This window comes from Dendropsophus ebraccatus, chromosome 3 (genome assembly GCF_027789765.1).
Source record: "Dendropsophus ebraccatus isolate aDenEbr1 chromosome 3, aDenEbr1.pat, whole genome shotgun sequence".
NCBI classification, from domain to species: domain Eukaryota; kingdom Metazoa; phylum Chordata; class Amphibia; order Anura; family Hylidae; genus Dendropsophus; species Dendropsophus ebraccatus.
This window is the reverse complement of record NC_091456.1, coordinates 199,806,473-199,824,913: the sequence shown is the minus strand read 5'-3', so window position 1 is coordinate 199,824,913 and position 18,441 is coordinate 199,806,473. Positions and strand designations below refer to the sequence as shown.

At 49.5% G+C, this 18,441-nt stretch overlaps 1 protein-coding gene across 1 annotated transcript; it reads right to left on the bottom strand.

Moving 5' to 3' along the window:
- Nucleotides 1–658: 658 nt before the first annotated feature.
- Nucleotides 659–18,311, bottom strand: LOC138786692 (uncharacterized). The gene is made up of 8 exons (XM_069963673.1): nucleotides 17,905–18,311; nucleotides 15,115–15,683; nucleotides 13,360–13,539; nucleotides 12,584–12,841; nucleotides 11,145–11,184; nucleotides 9,624–9,742; nucleotides 8,423–8,472; nucleotides 659–1,116 (listed from the first exon to the last, which is right to left on the bottom strand). Exons 1-8 carry the CDS (start codon nucleotides 18,309–18,311, stop codon nucleotides 1,042–1,044), a joined length of 1,698 nt encoding a protein of 565 aa, XP_069819774.1. The 3' UTR covers nucleotides 659–1,041.
- Between the last annotated feature and the right edge of the window lie 130 nt (nucleotides 18,312–18,441).

Sequence of the window (18,441 nt, the reverse complement as noted above, 5' to 3'; positions counted from 1 at the left end):
TATGTATAGTATGTAGGGTATGTAGGGTAGGCTCTCAAGAAGCGCCTATAGAATTCATTGTGACTATTTAGGTTGGTAAATAACTATAATATACTAATTATATATACACGTTGGAGTGCAAAGATAAGTATGTAGGGGCTCTAACCAAATTGAGTCAGTGGCCATAAACTTGCGGCTTCCTGTATCACCTGCTGATGACCTTCGCAGTGCAGAATGTGAGTCCTTCATCCCAGAATATACTGTATAGGAGCAGGGGGGCAGAAATCCTGCCCTGGGACACTGCACAGGGACAGGAAACCTTTGACCCCTCCAGCTTCTACACTTCCTATCATACCTGAAGCCGCTCAGTCATGGATCCTGCATTATGGCGGAATACACGGACGTGTACAAGAAGCCTGACTGTCATTATAAACTTTACACCTGTCATTTGTTATGTCATGCAGACGTGTCAGAAGTTGTGATTGGTTGAGGTGTTAGTCCTTACACCTCCACCGATGTCTGGATCAGCACTAATTCCATCATGTTATAAGCATCGGGCTCCATGTGTGAACACAGCGTGAGTGCTGGGAGAATTCTCTATACCTGATTTACTGCGCCTGTCAGGTTGATAGGAGTCCCTGCTTCATTTACAGGGGGATTCTCACCTGCTAAAGTTTTCTTACTTGTTTAAAGTAAGCAGGTTTACCGACGCTGTAGACCAGCAAAATTGCTTACTTTTGCATTCTTGCCGATACTCTGTCCCTTGACAGCTCTTTCCATAGGTTCCTGACCACCACTCTGTCTGGTCAGGTGGTCGGGCTGTGACATCACTTGGTGGGCGGGACCTGGGGGGAGGAGGGTGAGTATGATCTACAGCTTCAGCATCTCCAGTTCACATGGCAGCCGACTCTATGGCTTGTGGATTGTCGCTGGAGGCTTCAGCTGTTTCAGGTCAATGCGGCTGCGTCCCGGCAATGATAGAGAGCTCAGCGGTCACAGACAGTATATACAGGAGGCTTTATTATTGGGGGATGCTCCCTCCATGTATTGGGGGGCGACACATCAGGAATGAGCGGAGTCTCTGGGATCTTCACCACCATCTCCGGCCTCATCCATATTCACGTACTCGGCTCCTGTCTGAGGATAGAGAAGAAGCGTTATACTCATCAGTCCTGTTGTGTAATTGTATACTCATCCCCCAGGTGTTATCTGTCACCATATTATGGGCTTAAAGGGATTGTCTTTAGTGGCCCTAAGAATAAACCAACATTTGTGGGAAACTGTCCAACAATGAGATCTTGTGCTGTTATAGCGACTTATGCATCAACTACGAAATGGTGAGGAAATCCTCGAAGAAAAGGATTCTCAACACAACCACGTGCCAGGGATAAGAGGCTGCTCACACTCACACAACCACATCCCGGAGATAAGAGGCTGCTCACACTCACACAACCACATCCCAGGGATAAGAGGCTGCTCACACTCACACAACCACATCCCAGGGATAAGAGGCTGCTCACACTCACACAACCACATCCCAGGGATAAGAGGCTGCTCACACTCACAGAATCACATCCCGGGGATAAGAGGCTGCTCACACTCACACATCAACATCCCAGGGATAAGAAGCTACTCACACATCCACATACCAGGGATAAGAGGCTGCTCACACTCACACATCCACATATCAGGGATAAGAGGCTGCTCACACTCACAGATTCACATCCAGGGGATAAGAGGCTGCTCACACTCACACAACCACGTGCCAGGGATAAAAGGCTGCTCACACTCACACATCCACATCCCAGGGATAAGAGGCTGCTCACACATCCACATCCCAGGGATAAGAGGCTGCTCACACTCACACATCCACATCCCAGGGATAAGAGGCTGCTCACACATCCACATCCCAGGGATAAGAGGCTGCTCACACTCACACATCCACATATCAGGGATAAGAGGCTGCTCACACTCACACATCCACATCCCAGGGATAAGAGGCTGCTCACACTCACACATCCACATCCCAGGGATAAGAGGCTGCTCACACTCACACATCCACATCCCAGGGATAAGAGGCTGCTCACACTCACACATCCACATATCAGGGATAAGAGGCTGCTCACACTCACACATCCACATATCAGGGATAAGAGGCTGCTCACACTCACAACCACATCCCAGGGATAAGAGGCTGCTCACACCCACAACCACATCCCAGGGATAAGAGGCTGCTCACACTCACACAACCACATTCCAGGGATAAGAGGCTGCTCACACTCACAACCACATCCCAGGGATAAGAGGCTGCTCACACTCACAACCACATCCCAGGGATAAGAGGCTGCTCACACTCACACATCCACATATCAGGGATAAGAGGCTGCTCACACTCACACATCCACATCTCAGGGATAAGAGGCTGCTCACACTCACACATCCACATCCCAGGGATAAGAGGCTGCTCACACTCACACATCCACATCCCAGGGATAAGAGGCTGCTCACACATCCACATCCCAGGGATAAGAGGCTGCTCACACTCACACATCCACATATCAGGGATAAGAGGCTGCTCACACTCACACATCCACATCCCAGGGATAAGAGGCTGCTCACACTCACACATCCACATATCAGGGATAAGAGGCTGCTCACACTCACACATCCACATCCCAGGGATAAGAGGCTGCTCACACTCACACATCCACATCCCAGGGATAAGAGGCTGCTCACACTCACACATCCACATATCAGGGATAAGAGGCTGCTCACACTCACACATCCACATATCAGGGATAAGAGGCTGCTCACACTCACAACCACATCCCAGGGATAAGAGGCTGCTCACACTCACAACCACATCCCAGGGATAAGAGGCTGCTCACACTCACACAACCACATCCCAGGGATAAGAGGCTGCTCACACTCACAACCACATCCCAGGGATAAGAGGCTGCTCACACTCACACAACCACATCCCAGGGATAAGAGGCTGCTCACACTCACACATCCACATATCAAGGATAAGAGGCTGCTCACACTCACACAACCACATCCCAGGGATAAGAGGCTGCTCACACTCACACAACCACATCCCAGGGATAAGAGGCTGCTCACACTCACAACCACATCCCAGGGATAAGAGGCTGCTCACACTCACACAACCACATCCCAGGGATAAGAGGCTGCTCACACTCACAACCACATCCCAGGGATAAGAGGCTGCTCACACTCACACAACCACATCCCAGGGATAAGAGGCTGCTCACACTCACACATCCACATCCCAGGGATAAGAGGCTGCTCACACATCCACATATCAGGGATAAGAAGCTGCTCACACATCCACATCCCAGGGATAAGAGGCTGCTCATACTCACACATCCACATCCCAGGGATGAGAGGCTGCTCACACATCCACATCCCAGGGATAAGAGGCTGCTCACACTCACACATCCACATATCAGGGATAAGAGGCTGCTCACACATCCACATCCCAGGGATAAGAGGCTGCTCACACTCACACATCCACATCTCAGGGATAAGAGGCTGCTCACACTCACACAACCACATCCCAGGGATAAGAGGCTGCTCACACAACCACATCCCAGGGATAAGAGGCTGCTCACACTCACAACCACATCCCAGGGATAAGAGGCTGCTCACACAACCACATCCCAGGGATAAGAGGCTGCTCACACTCACACATCCACATCCCAGGGATAAGAGGCTGCTCACACTCACACATCCACATATCAGGGATAAGAGGCTGCTCACACATCCACATCCCAGGGATAAGAGGCTGCTCATACTCACACATCCACATCCCAGGGATGAGAGGCTGCTCACACTCACACATCCACATATCAGGGATAAGAGGCTGCTCACACATCCACATCCCAGGGATAAGAGGCTGCTCACACTCACACATCCACATATCAGGGATAAGAGGCTGCTCACACTCACAACCACATCCCAGGGATAAGAGGCTGCTCACACTCACACATCCACATCCCAGGGATAAGAGGCTGCTCACACTCACAACCACATCCCAGGGATAAGAGGCTGCTCACACTCACACAACCACATCCCAGGGATAAGAGGCTGCTCACACTCACACATCCACATATCAGGGATAAGAGGCTGCTCACACTCACACATCCACATCTCAGGGATAAGAGGCTGCTTACACTCACACAACCACATCCCAGGGATAAGAGGCTGCTCACACTCACAAATCCACATCCAAGGGATAAGAGGCTGCTCACACATCCACATCCCAGGGATAAGAGGCTGCTCACACATCCACATCCCAGGGATAAGAGGCTGCTCACACTCACACATCCACATCCCAGGGATTAGAGGCTGCTCACACTCACACATCCACATATCAGGGATAAGAGGCTGCTCACACTCACACATCCACATCCCAGGGATAAGAGGCTGCTCACACTCACACATTCACATATCAGGGATAAGAGGCTGCTCACACATCCACATCCCAGGGATAAGAGGCTGCTCACACTCACACATCCACATCCCAGGGATAAGAGGCTGCTCACACTCACACAACCACATCCCAGGGATAAGAGGCTGCTCACACTCACACATCCACATATCAGGGATAAGAGGCTGCTCACACTCACACATCCACATCTCAGGGATAAGAGGCTGCTCACACTCACACAACCACATCCCAGGGATAAGAGGCTGCTCATACTCACAAATCCACATCCAAGGGATAAGAGGCTGCTCACACATCCACATCCCAGGGATAAGAGGCTGCTCACACATCCACATCCCAGGGATAAGAGGCTGCTCACACTCACACATCCACATCCCAGGGATTAGAGGCTGCTCACACTCACACATCCACATATCAGGGATAAGAGGCTGCTCACACTCACACATCCACATCCCAGGGATAAGAGGCTGCTCACACTCACACATTCACATATCAGGGATAAGAGGCTGCTCACACATCCACATCCCAGGGATAAGAGGCTGCTCACTCACACATCCACATCCCAGGGATAAGAGGCTGCTCACACTCACACAACCACATCCCAGGGATAAGAGGCTGCTCTCACTCACACATCCACATATCAGGGATAAGAGGCTGCTCACACTCACACATCCACATCTCAGGGATAAGAGGCTGCTCACACTCACACAACCACATCCCAGGGATAAGAGGCTGCTCACACTCACAAATCCACATCCAAGGGATAAGAGGCTGCTCACACATCCACATCCCAGGGATAAGAGGCTGCTCACACATCCACATCCCAGGGATAAGAGGCTGCTCACACTCACACATCCACATCCCAGGGATTAGAGGCTGCTCACACTCACACATCCACATATCAGGGATAAGAGGCTGCTCACACTCACACATCCACATCCCAGGGATAAGAGGCTGCTCACACTCACACATTCACATATCAGGGATAAGAGGCTGCTCACACATCCACATCCCAGGGATAAGAGGCTGCTCACACTCACACATCCACATCCCAGGGATAAGAGGCTGCTCACACTCACACATCCACATATCAGGGATAAGAGGCTGCTCACACTCACACATCCACATATCAGGGATAAAAGGCTGCTCACACTCACACATCCACATCCCAGGGATAAGAGGCTGCTCACACTCACACATCCACATCCCAGGGATAAGAGGCTGCTCACACTCACACAACCACATCCCAGGGATAAGAGGCTGCTCACACTCACACAACCACATCCCAGGGATAAGAGTCTGCTCACACTCACACATCCACATCCCAGGGATAAGAGGCTGCTCACACTCACACAACCACATCCCAGGGATAAGAGGCTGCTCACACTCACACAACCACATCCCAGGGATAAGAGGCTGCTCACACATCCACATCCCAGGGATAAGAGGCTGCTCTCACTCACACATCCACATACCAGAGATAAGAGGCTGCTCACACTCACACATCCACATCCCAGGGATAAGAGGCTGCTCACACTCACACATCAACATACCAGGCATAAGAGGCTACTCACACATCAACATCCCAGGGATAAGAGGCTGCTCACACTCACACAACCACATCCCAGGGATAAGAGGCTGCTCACACAACAACATCCCAGGGATAAGAGGCTGCTCACACTCACACAACCACATCCCAGGCATAAGAGGCTGCTCACACTCACACAACCACATCCCGGAGATCAGAGGCTGCTCACACTCACACATCAACATACCAGGGATAAGAGACTGCTCACACTCACACAACCACATCCCAGGGATAAGAGGCTGCTCACACATCCACATCCCAGGGATAAGAGACTGCTCACACTCACACAACCACATCCCGGAGATCAGAGGCTGCTCACACTCACACAACCACATCCCAGAGATCAGAGGCTGCTCACACTCACACAACCACATCCCGGAGATCAGAGGCTGCTCACACCCACACAACCACATCCCAGGGATAAGAGGCTGCTCACACTCACACAACCACATCCCGGGGATAAGAGGCTGCTCACACTCACACAACCACATCCCAGGGATCAGAGGCTGCTCACACAATCACATACCAGGGATAAGAGTCTGCTCACACTTACACAACCACATCCCGGGGATCAGAGGCTGCTCACACTTACACATCCACATATCAGGCATAAGAGGCTGCTCACACTTACACAACCACATCGCAGGGATAAGAGGCTGCTCACACTCACACATCCACATACCAGGGATAAGAGGCTGCTCACACTCACACAACCACATCCCAGGGATAAGAGGCTGCTCACACTCACACATCCACATCTCAGGGATAAGAGGCTGCTCACACTCACAACCACATATCAGGGATAAGAGGCTGCTCACACTCACACAACCACATCCCAGGGATAAGAGGCTGCTCACACTCACACAGCCACATCCCGGAGATCAGAGGCTGCTCACACTCACACAACCACATCCCAGGGATAAGAGGCTGCTCACACTCACACAACCACATACCAGGGATAAGAGGCTGCTCACACTCACACAACCACATACCAGAGATTAGAGGCTGCTCACACATCAACATACCAGGCATAAGAGGCTGCTCACACATCCACATCCCAGGGATAAGAGGCTGCTCACACTCACACATCAACATACCAGGCATAAGAGGCTGCTCACACTCACAACCACATACCAGGGATAAGAGGCTGCTCACACTCACACATTAACATACCAGGCATAAGAGGCTGCTCACACATCCACATCCCAGGGATAAGAGGCTGCTCACACTCACACATCAACATACCAGGCATAAAAGGCTGCTCACACTCACACAACCACATCCCGGAGATCAGAGGCTTCTCACACAACCACATCCCAGGGATAAGAGGCTGCTCACACTCACACAGCCACATCCCGGAGATCAGAGGCTGCTCACACTCACACATCAACATACCAGGCATAAGAGGCTGCTCACACTCACAACCACATCGCAGGGATAAGAGGCTGCTCACACTCACACATTAACATACCAGGCATAAGAGGCTGCTCACACATCCACATCCCAGGGATAAGAGGCTGCTCACACTCACACATCAACATACCAGGCATAAAAGGCTGCTCACACTCACACAACCACATCCCGGAGATCAGAGGCTTCTCACACAACCACATCCCAGGGATAAGAGGCTGCTCACACTCACACAGCCACATCCCGGAGATCAGAGGCTGCTCACACTCACACATCAACATACCAGGCATAAGAGGCTGCTCACACTCACACATCCACATACCAGGGATAAGAGGCTTCTCACACTCACACAACCACATCCCAGGGATAAGAGGCTGCTCACACTCACACATCCACATACCAGGGATAAGAGGCTTCTCACACTCACACAACCACATCCCAGGGATAAGAGGCTGCTCACACTCACACAACCACATCCCAGGGATAAGAGGCTGCTCACACATCCACATACCAGGGATAAGAGGCTGCTCACACTCACACAACCACATTCCAGGGATAAGAGGCTGCTCACACTCACACATCCACATACCAGGGATAAGAGGCTGCTCACACTCACACATCCACATACCAGGGATAAGAGGCTGCTCACACTCACACAACCACATTCCAGGGATAAGAGGCTGCTCACACTCACACATCCACATACCAGGGATAAGAGGCTGCTCACACTCACACATCCACATACCAGGGATAAGAGGCTGCTCACACTCACACATCCACATACCAGGGATAAGAGGCTGCTCACACTCACACAACCACATTATTTTTTTTGTTTAGTTTGTTCGTTTCCCCCTTTAAATGATTTGTTTTTTCAAAGACTTTTCTGGGGCGTCTTCTGTCCATCCAGGAAATGACTCTGTATATTCCTACACAGTACAGAGACGGCGGGGACATCTCTTGGCTTATTGTTCTCTCACCTTTTTGTAGAGAGTCGAGTTTTGTTTTGATTCTTCATTTTTCTTCAGATCTAGAAAGAAGAAAGATTTATGAAAAGTTTTTTTTTTCTTTCAAATCAACGTCAGAAAGTTCTATAGATTTGTGATTTACTTCTATAAAAATATCAAGTCTTCCAGTACTTATCAGCTGCTGTATGTCCTGCAGGAAGTGGTGTATTCTCTCCAGACTTCCAGTACTTATCAGTAGAGATGAGCGAATCACTCGGAAATTCGTTTCGCAAATTGCATACAAACAAACATGTCGCTGTTCGTGTTTGCTGATACAAACAATTTGTTGGATGATGGGAATGGTTATAACAATCATTTTTGAACATGCGAACGTTTATCTCGTCATGTTCGCAACTGCGTAGGTATAAGCTAACATGCGGACGCCACGTTTAGCAAATTTGCGAAGCAAATCTGGCATGTTCGTGAATCACAATGAGGAAAATTAAATGCCCAATTCCCTGCGAATCGAAATTCTTCAGATTAGCTTCACTCATCTCTACTTATCAGCTGCTGTATGTCGTGCAGGAAGTGGTGTATTCTCTCCAGTCTTCCAGTACTTATCAGCTGCTGTATGTCCTGCAGGAAGTGGTGTAGTGTCTCCAGTCTGACACAGCGCTCTCTGCTGCCACCTCTGTCCATGTCAGGAACTGTCCAGAGCAGCAGCAAATCCCCATAGAAAACCTTTCCTGCTCTGGACAGTTCCTGACATGGACAGAGGTGGCAGCAGAGAGCACTGTGTCAGAGAATACGCCACTTACTGCAGGACATACAGCAGCTGATAAGTACTGGAAGACTGGAGATTTTTAAAGACAAGAAATTACAAATCTTTACACCACTTTCTGACCAATTGATTTAAAAGTCATTGGAGTACCCCTTTAGAAAAATTGTGTAACTCCCCAGGTTTGTCTGTTTGGTCCGCCAGCATACAGGCCAGAGGGGGCCCTCGATCTGTAGATGTGTGCGGGTCCCAGTATATATATATATAACACTTGTGTTTGGATCTTGCTCCTGGAGGGGAGGGGGTGTATGATTCCATTTCTCTTGATCAGTAATTCCTCATCTACTGAAACTAATAGCCCTCAGATACCACCTGTGACCCCTATGCATCAAGATCGGGGTCCCCCCCCAATGCTATGGGCTGCACCTGTTATATTACGCCGGATGATGTACAAACCTGTCCGAGAGCATGGTCTGTCCATCAGAGCAAACTGGATCATTATGAGAACCACAAGTACCAGCAGCTTCACTGTGACCATCGCAACTATGATCCCGTGGATGGACGCGACCTCTGACCTGAAGAAGAAGAAGAAGAAGCTGTGAGGAACCATCATCCTGAAGAACCATATGGGGGGGGGTGGACTAATGGGAGAGATGGCTCTATGTGGTTAAAGGGGATCTCTGGCTGGAAAACCAACTAGGATGAGAGAGGTGGGCCTCCATGAGTGTCTCCATCAGTTCCCTGGAATAAGAGCGTCCACAACACAGGTGTCATGTCTGGAGCGCTAAAACTGTGGCTGTCCACGCCTGATGGGAATTGTAGTTCTTCTACCACAGTAGGGCCGCAGGTTTGACAACTTAAAAAAGTAATTCACTAAAAAACAATGGCTTTCCAGAAATTGCCAGAGATTTGTAATTTACTTCTATTAAAAAAATCTCTAGTCTTCCAGTATTTATCAGCTGCTGTATGTCCTGCGGGAAGTGGTGTATTCTCTCCAGTCTGACACAGTGCTCTCTGCTGCCACCTCTGTCCATGTCAGGAACTGTCCAGAGCAGCAGCAAATCCCCATAGAAAACCTCTCCTGCTCTGGACAGTTCCTGACATGGACAGAGGTGGCAGCAGAGAGCACTGTGTCAGACTGGGGAGAATACACCACTTCCTGCAGGACATACAGCAGCTAATAAGTACTGGAACACTGGAAATTACAAATCTATATAACTTCCTGACACCAGTTTATTTGAAAGAAAAAGATGGTTACCGGTGTGCCCCTTTAAGTCTACAACAATCACATGTTCTGAAGAACCAAGCCCTTTGCTTTGTCTATTGTGAACTGACTCTTCTATGGCTTTGTTCACACACAGAATTTAATGCGTGGTTAAATACCGCTATTTCCCCCAAAATTTGCGATTTCATAGTAAAAAATTAATATTTTTGCTGGGATTTTGAGAGAAATTTTAGCACTAGTGAATGATTAATTACTGCAATGAGGTGATGCATTCACATTGTATTCTCAGGGTGTTACTGCACACACAATGCGTCTCTACGTTGCGATCCCCACTGATCAGCTGTAATCTAATGAGAAAACCTGTGTTCAGTTTCCCTGCGGCGCCACCACAGGTGAGATTAGGCATTACACATGTCCATTCACATCAGTGTGTAGTGGAGGACAGGTCGGGTCCTCCAGAGCGTTCTCTCCTGTGACCCCATAGGCTGCAGACTTCATACAGTGTTACATAGGGGAGATTTATCAACAATGGTGTAAAGTGACACTGGCTCAGTCGCCCCCGGCAACCTATCAGATTCCACCTTTCATTCCTCACAGACTGAATGAAAGGTGGAATCAGATTGGTTGCCTGGGGCGACTGGGCCAGTGTCACTTTACACCATGTCTGATAAATCTCCCCCATAGTGTCGTCCATGGAATATAAGATTCTCCCATAGGACTGTGACATCCAGTGCTGAGAAGGTTGCACTTACGTTACGATAGAGGACTCTGTTGCGTTCAGTGAAGTGACATCTGCGGGAAGGAGAAGAGAAGGGTTAAAGAGGTTCTCCAGCACTACAGAAACATGGCCACTTTTGCACCACTCTTGTCTCCAGTTTGGGTGGGGTTTGAAACTAAGTTCCTTTGAAGTAAATGGAGCTTAAAGGGGTTATCCAGCGCTACAAAAACATGGCCACTTTTCCCCCCTCTCTTGTCTCTAGTTCAGGTGTGGTTTGCCATTTACTTCAATGGAACTGAGTTTGAAACCCCACCCAATCTGGAGACAAGAGAGGGGGGAAAGTGGCCATGTTTTTGTAGCCCTGGATAACCTCTTTAATAAACCATGAGGAGAATTCACCATCATGGAGGATCGTCAGAGCCTGGACACACAATGGAACACGGAGCACCTCGTAGCTCCAGACAAATATGGAGCCTTCAGTATCTGTAGAGGAAACCATGGGAAGCCTCAATGATAAGGTTACCATAGGCTTTCAGCTCCTGGGATTGAGGTTGGAGGCAGAAAGAATTGAGAAGTATAAGAATTTGAGCAATTGTGACAAGATCTGCAGAGCGTTCAGTCGTGTGGGGTCCCTGGTGTGTAGTGGTAAGTACCAACCAAAAGTGTCCAATGTCCAAACAACCAGTGACTGGGGACAGGGACATGGGGGCCCAAAGATTGATAACCAGGGACATGAGGGCCAAAAAGAAGGATGACAAGGAACCAGGGAAAGGGACATGAGGGCCAAAAGAAGGATGAACGGGGACCAGGGTTAACAACTTGGAGGCCTGAAGAAGGATGAGAAGAAGGACCAGGGAAATGGGGCCCAAAGAAGGAGAACCCAGAACCAGGGAAATGGGATCCAAAAAAGGAGAACCAAGGACCAGGGACATGGGGGCCCAAAAAAGGATAACCAGGGACATGGGGGTCCAAAGAAGGACGACTAAGGAACCAGGGAAATAGGGGTCCAAAGAAGAAGGACATTGGGCATGGGGGGCAAAAGAACAACGACCAGGGAAAGGGACATGGGGGCTCAAACAGGGATGAACAGGAACCAGGGACAAAAACATGGAGGCTCAAAGAAGGATGACTGAGGACCAGGGAAATAGGGGCGCAAAGATGGACAGCCGAGACCAGGGAAAGGAATATGAGGGCCAAAGGAAGGATGAACAGGGACCAGGAACAAGAACATGGGAGCCCAAGGTTGACCAATGGGGGGGTGAAGTCTAGCCCATCTGGTCTGATCCTGGAGAAGAGCTACCCACACATCTGATGGTAAATGTGGAGGACATACCCACAGGAGCCTTCAGTCCCTGCCTTCATATCATGGGCCCATCGTGGCTGGATATCCTCTGCAGAGCTGATTCTATTGTATATAATGTGGGTCTATGAGGATATAGATGATATATACACTGTATATACAGCCACTCTCACCTGATTCCGCAGTCGTTATATACAGCGTCTGTAGGGTGAGCGATGAGCCATGTGAGATGATGATGGTGTATTGTGTGTCTGGCTCCAGGTTGGGGAAGTTCTTGTCTCCTGACCCATATTTACATTCGTCGTAGAAGTCTCTTTGCTTTATACAGGAGGATATATAAGATGTGATGGTGTTCTGGCACTGCTCCGGGGTGCACGTTATAGTCAGGCGGACGCTGGTGGACATCGCCTCCATCTTGGTCACTTTGACTTCTAACAAACAGTAGAGATATATCGTTAATATCGACATAAACGAAGGAGTGAATGATCCCCATTATGTGTGACCTGTGCCCCCCAGACCCCCAATATATCCGTCATCAGACTCCAGGGACTCATCCTGTATTGATAGTCTTTATGGCGAGTATCTTAGTGACTGGAGCGCCCATAGTGTAAGGAAACGGGCAGGTTTATGTGGTCTTCGTTGGGGTTGTGCAGAAGCCATCACGATGGTTTATAGGAGTTGTCACCAGGACAGAGTGCACTGGACATGGATTATAGAGAAGAAAGATGGCCGCCAATGTTAGATAGAGGTAGCCTCATGGCTGGACAGTGGAGTCATCTCACCGGCCATACATGATCAATGTCAAGCAATGAGGGATGAATGAACGTTCTATAAACGTTGGAAGGATCATTCATGGATGGTAACTGACTGGACTCCAGATGAGGGCAGACACTGATCAGCTGATCAATACAGTATATACTCAGTTCTGAGCTGTGACATCACTCCTCACCTATACACACAGCGTCTGGCCTCCAGTCACTCCAGCCTCCATATTTCATGCAGCGGATCCTGTCTGATGAGGGGTAATATCCCGGATGACAGTGTAACGTCACCTCTTCTCCCCGGCTGTAATAGTCCTTGGATGATGAGACTCTCTCCATGTTACCTATTGAGGGCTTCCTACATTGTTCTGCGGAATAAAAATAACAGCTCAGCCTAGATACTATCCTACACGGAAGCAGTAAAGTGTGATGTGGTGTAGCGGAGGAATCGGTGTCTGGGTAACATGGGTTTATCGTATACACGGCTTGTCTCACTGCTATGGATGTACATGGAATAACATTGCTCTTTATTGTCACTACTAGTGGGTCACGTGTCCAACGATGTATGGAACCCTGGTCACATGATCTTTCAGCATCTGCTAGACATGTGGTGCCCGAGGATTCTTCCAAGTTTAACCCCTTTTCCCCCCATACATCAGTGTCCCCCATACATCAGTGTCCCCCTTTTCCCCCATACATCAGTGTCCCCCTCATCCCCCATACATCAGTGTCCTCCTCGTCCCCCATACACCCCTTTTCCCCCCATACATCAGTGTCCCCCTTTTCCCCCATACATCAGTGTCCCCCTAGGCCACCATACATCAGTGTCCCCCTCGTCCCCCATACATCAGTGTCCCCCTCGTCCCCCATACATCAGTGTCCCCCTCGTCCCCCATACATCAGTGTCCCCCTCGTCCCCCATACATCAGTGTCCCCCTAGGCCACCATACATCAGTGTCCCCCTCGTCCCCCATACATCAGTGTCCCCCTAGGCCACCATACATCAGTGTCCCCCATACATCAGTGTCCCCCTCGTCCCCCATACATCAGTGTCCCCCTCGTCCCCCATACATCAGTGTCCCCCTCGTCCCCCATACATCAGTGTCCCCCTCGTCCACCTTACATCAGTGTCCCCCTAGGCCACTATACATCAGTGTCCCCCTCGTCCCCCATACATCAGTGTCCCCCTCTTCCCCCATACATCAGTGTCCCCCTCGTCCCCCATACATCAGTGTCCCCCTCGTCCACCATACATCAGTGTCCTCCTCGTTCTCCATACATCAGTGTCCCCCTCGTCCACCATACATCAGTGTCCCCCTCGTCCCCCATACATCAGTGTCCCCCTCGTCCACCATACATCAGTGTCCCCCTCGTCCCCCATACATCAGTGTCCCCCTCGTCCCCCATACATCAGTGTCCCCCTCGTCCCCCATACATCAGTGTCCCCCTCGTCCCCCATACATCAGTGTCCCCCTCGTCCCCCATACATCAGTGTCCCCCTCGTCCCCCATACATCAGTGTCCCCCTCGTCCCCCATACATCAGTGTCCCCCTCGTCCCCCATACATCAGTGTCCTCCTCGTCCCCCATACATCAGTGTCCCCCTTGTCCCCCATACATCAGTGTCCCCCTCGTCCCCCATACATCAGTGTCCCCCTCGTCCACCATACATCAGTGTCCCCCTCGTCCCCCATACATCAGTGTCCCCCTTGTCCCCCATACATCAGTGTCCTCCTCGTCCCCCATACATCAGTGTCCCCCTTGTCCCCCATACATCAGTGTCCTCCTCGTTCTCCATACATCAGTTACCTTCTTATCCTTGCACAGAATCTTTATTTGATCGTCCCACTTTCCATTGATTTTTTAATATGAATTGATTTTTGACGTTTCCATTCAATGACATCAATCAGAAAGCACAATCTCTGAACTGGATAAAATCCCTACCTGGCCGTCTAATCTGGCTGTGAATTCCTAATCCAGAGTGGACCACATAGATGAGGCTCAGCAGACACGGCCATGCGGCTGACATGATGGGCAGATTGTGGTCACAGTTTTGGTCTGGGATACTCCGTTCTGCTCTGGGATCCTCCGTTGTGGTCTGGGATACTCCGTTCTGCTCTGGGATCCTCCTTTGTGGTCTGGGATCCTCCTTTGTGGTCTGGGATACTCCGTTCTGCTCTGGGATCCTCCTTTGTGGTCTGGGATACTCCGTTCTGCTCTGGGATCCTCCTTTGTGGTCTGGGATACTCCGTTCTGCTCTGGGATCCTCCTTTGTGGTCTGGGATCCTCCTTTGTGGTCTGGGATCCTCCTTTGTGGTCTGGGATACTCCTTTGTGGTCTGGGATCCTCCTTTGTGGTCTGGGATACTCCGTTCTGCTCTGGGATCCTCCTTTGTGGTCTGGGATACTCCGTTCTGCTCTGGGATCCTCCTTTGTGGTCTGGTCTGGGATCCTGCGGTCTGGTCTGGGATCCTCCAGTCTGGGATCCTCCGTTCTGGTCTGGGATCCTCCGTTCTGTGCTATTACCCTGCTCTCACTGCTCACCAGCTGGTTTCCTTTGTCACCCTGCGTTGGTTTCTTCCTCTTTTGTGGTTTGATTTTAAGCTTTGACTCCAGAAACAGAAAAAGCCTCTATAACCCAGAGCAGAGGGCTACTAGGTAAGAATGTGGGGGTCCAGGCTACCAGATCAGGATCATTATCGACCATGTTCTTCATTTATTTTATCTTATTGACTTATTCCCTAAAATGGCCGCTTTCTCAGATCAACCATGAATGATGAGCTGAATACTCCATTAAGTCATAAAACAGTGAGTGTTACGTAACCAGCAGCATGAAGTAATCATTTCTGACAAACACCAACAATTGGGCAGACAGGTCTGAAGGTGATGGCAATAAATACCCTCAGGTAATCAGCCTAGAATTTACTAGAACTTGTGTGCTGAGCATTTAAATACAGATGAACTGACGTGTGTGCGCTGGGCCACTCTGCTGAGGATAGTAGTACTGGTGGTGGCAGTACTGGGTAGGTCCTGACTGGACCAGAACACTTCTAGTAACGCTGGAACAACAGAGCACACGTGTCTCTCTCCTGACAGTGGAGAGAGGACACACACAACCTGTCCCCTTGAAGGTAGAAGACAGGACTCACACACACAACCTGTCCCCTTGAAGGTAGAAGACAGGACTCACACACACGACCTGTCCCCTTGAAGGTATAAGACAGGACAGAGGTAGAAAGGAAGTCACATGGTATCCCCAGCCAAAGCTCGATGGCTATTGGGGTTACCATGGCAGCAGGGGCAGTCACGTGACATTAAGCCATTGCATCATCACACCATTTGGCATATTGGACTGAATATACATGAGAAATGAGTGAAACAGCAGACCCGAATACAGAGGGGGTGACAGGATACACAGTTTCCAGAACAGAGGCAATAAAATACTGACTGACTCAGATATAAGAATACACTTTTGAGAAAAACAACAAGAGGAGAAACTCTGTTCTGGGACACTGAATACCTCCCCACTAAAAATGAGCCGACCTCGGCGAACCACAAGTTGAAGTAGATGTGGATGAATGAAATATGAAGGACCAAGACAATGAGACAAGAGGAAGGAATGTGAGTGTGAATGAGTGTGTGTTTCCCACGCTCAAGGCACAGGTGACAAGAGAAATCTAAAGAGAAAATCCTAGTGGCAGGACTTCACCTAGGGGTGCCTAGCGTACTCTGGCGACCAGGTAGCTAGTGCGTGTACCATCTGACATGGAAGTCAGGACTACTTAACTGCTGGGGGGCGACCCTCAAGTTCCAGACAGTTTGGACAGTAGGTTTTCAATGAAATACGTTACCCTACTCGAAAAGAATGTGAAGACCTGTGTACTGCCTTGGGTGTGTGTGTGAAGTGACTTGGACACCTGGAAGAGAAAACATGAGTATGCAAAAGAGAAAAGAAGAAAATAACAAAAGCGAACATACATGGGGAGCTCCCTTTCATAGCGGTCAATCATACAACGCAAGTACTCAATAGGCCAGACACACGAAAAGGTGCCAAAGGTGCAGTATGTATGGACAAGTGTAAGTGTTCAGTGTGACTATGTGTAACGACTACTGTGTGTAGGGAGAGAACAGGGATGAACAAACAATGGAGACACAAGGAAGGGAACATAAAGGACAAAACACTGCGAGGTCCTGGAGAACACTGGCTCAAAGGAATCTTTCCAGTGGAAAACACCATAAAATAACATATGAGGAAAAATACAATACTCTGTTAGAAAACACTTTACTCTGAGGCTATCTATATGACTTTTCTTCTTACTCAGAGGAGGAAATATATGACTCTGATATGAAAAATAAACTTTGACTACTGTAGTGCAATACTAGAGTGCAATAATACCTCTATAACCACATACTCATACAAGTGCTTTAGGAAGAAATGGGTAAGTGTCTCTGTGTGGTAGAGTCTCTTTCAGGCAATATAGACCATCGTCCATGTAAAGGCTCTGGGACAGGCACTAGAGAACTATATAACAACCTGAGTGTCCATCCATGGCTGGATAGTAAACAAGGGAACTTGGTCAGGAGGACCAGGTACACAGCTTGAACGTTGCATAACTTCTCCAGACCTTGAACACAGACACCACACAGTCACATGAACAACTAGGAACTCTGGTCTCTATAACAGACTCAATGAGAGGGTGCAGGGGAATCCTCAGTAGGCTTCTTCTTCTTCTACGGATAGCGATAGCGTGAGGGGCCTGGAGCAGAAGCATCACTGGATGCAGTGGTGACCACGATGTTAGGCGTCACTGTGGTAAGGGGAGAGATGATGGGGGCCACGTGGTAGGTGACTGACGTGGTGGAACAGGCGGCTTTAGCCACAGCAGTGGGAGCAGTAGACGTAGCTGCAGTAGTGATGGAACCGGTAGCTTTGGAGGTAGCCGTGAGAGAACCCAGGGGTTTGAAATCTTGCCAGTCTTCATCCCATTTCTCTGAAGGAGTTGGTAAGAAGGGCCGTTGTACTGGGTTATTGGGCCTCGTGACTGCTGCAGCCCTGGGGCCTTTTTGGGACCCAATCAGGGTATATTCGATGACCTCTCCAGGGACGAGATTGTTTAGGTAGGCTGGCTGATAATCTCGCATCACTGCTCGACCAGCACCAGCAGCCCGGTGTATGAGTCCATAACCAGGCCGTAACCCTGTTGCTTAAAAAGTTTTTGTGACAGTTCCCCTCCTCCTGTACAGGGGGCAGCACCTGGTTGGGGTCTTTCCA

Bases quoted from the DNA above. Each gene is read 5' to 3' on its own strand.
- LOC138786692 (XM_069963673.1), bottom strand. From the start codon at position 18,311: ATGCGAGATTATCAGCCAGCCTACCTAAACAATCTCGTCCCTGGAGAG. The intron at 12,842-13,359 runs GTGAGGAGTGAT...ACTGTTTGTTAG, and splicing joins GCCAGACGCTGTGTGTATAG to AAGTCAAAGTGACCAAGATG. The intron at 11,185-12,583 runs GTGAGAGTGGCT...TCCTTCCCGCAG, and splicing joins TATAACGACTGCGGAATCAG to ATGTCACTTCACTGAACGCA.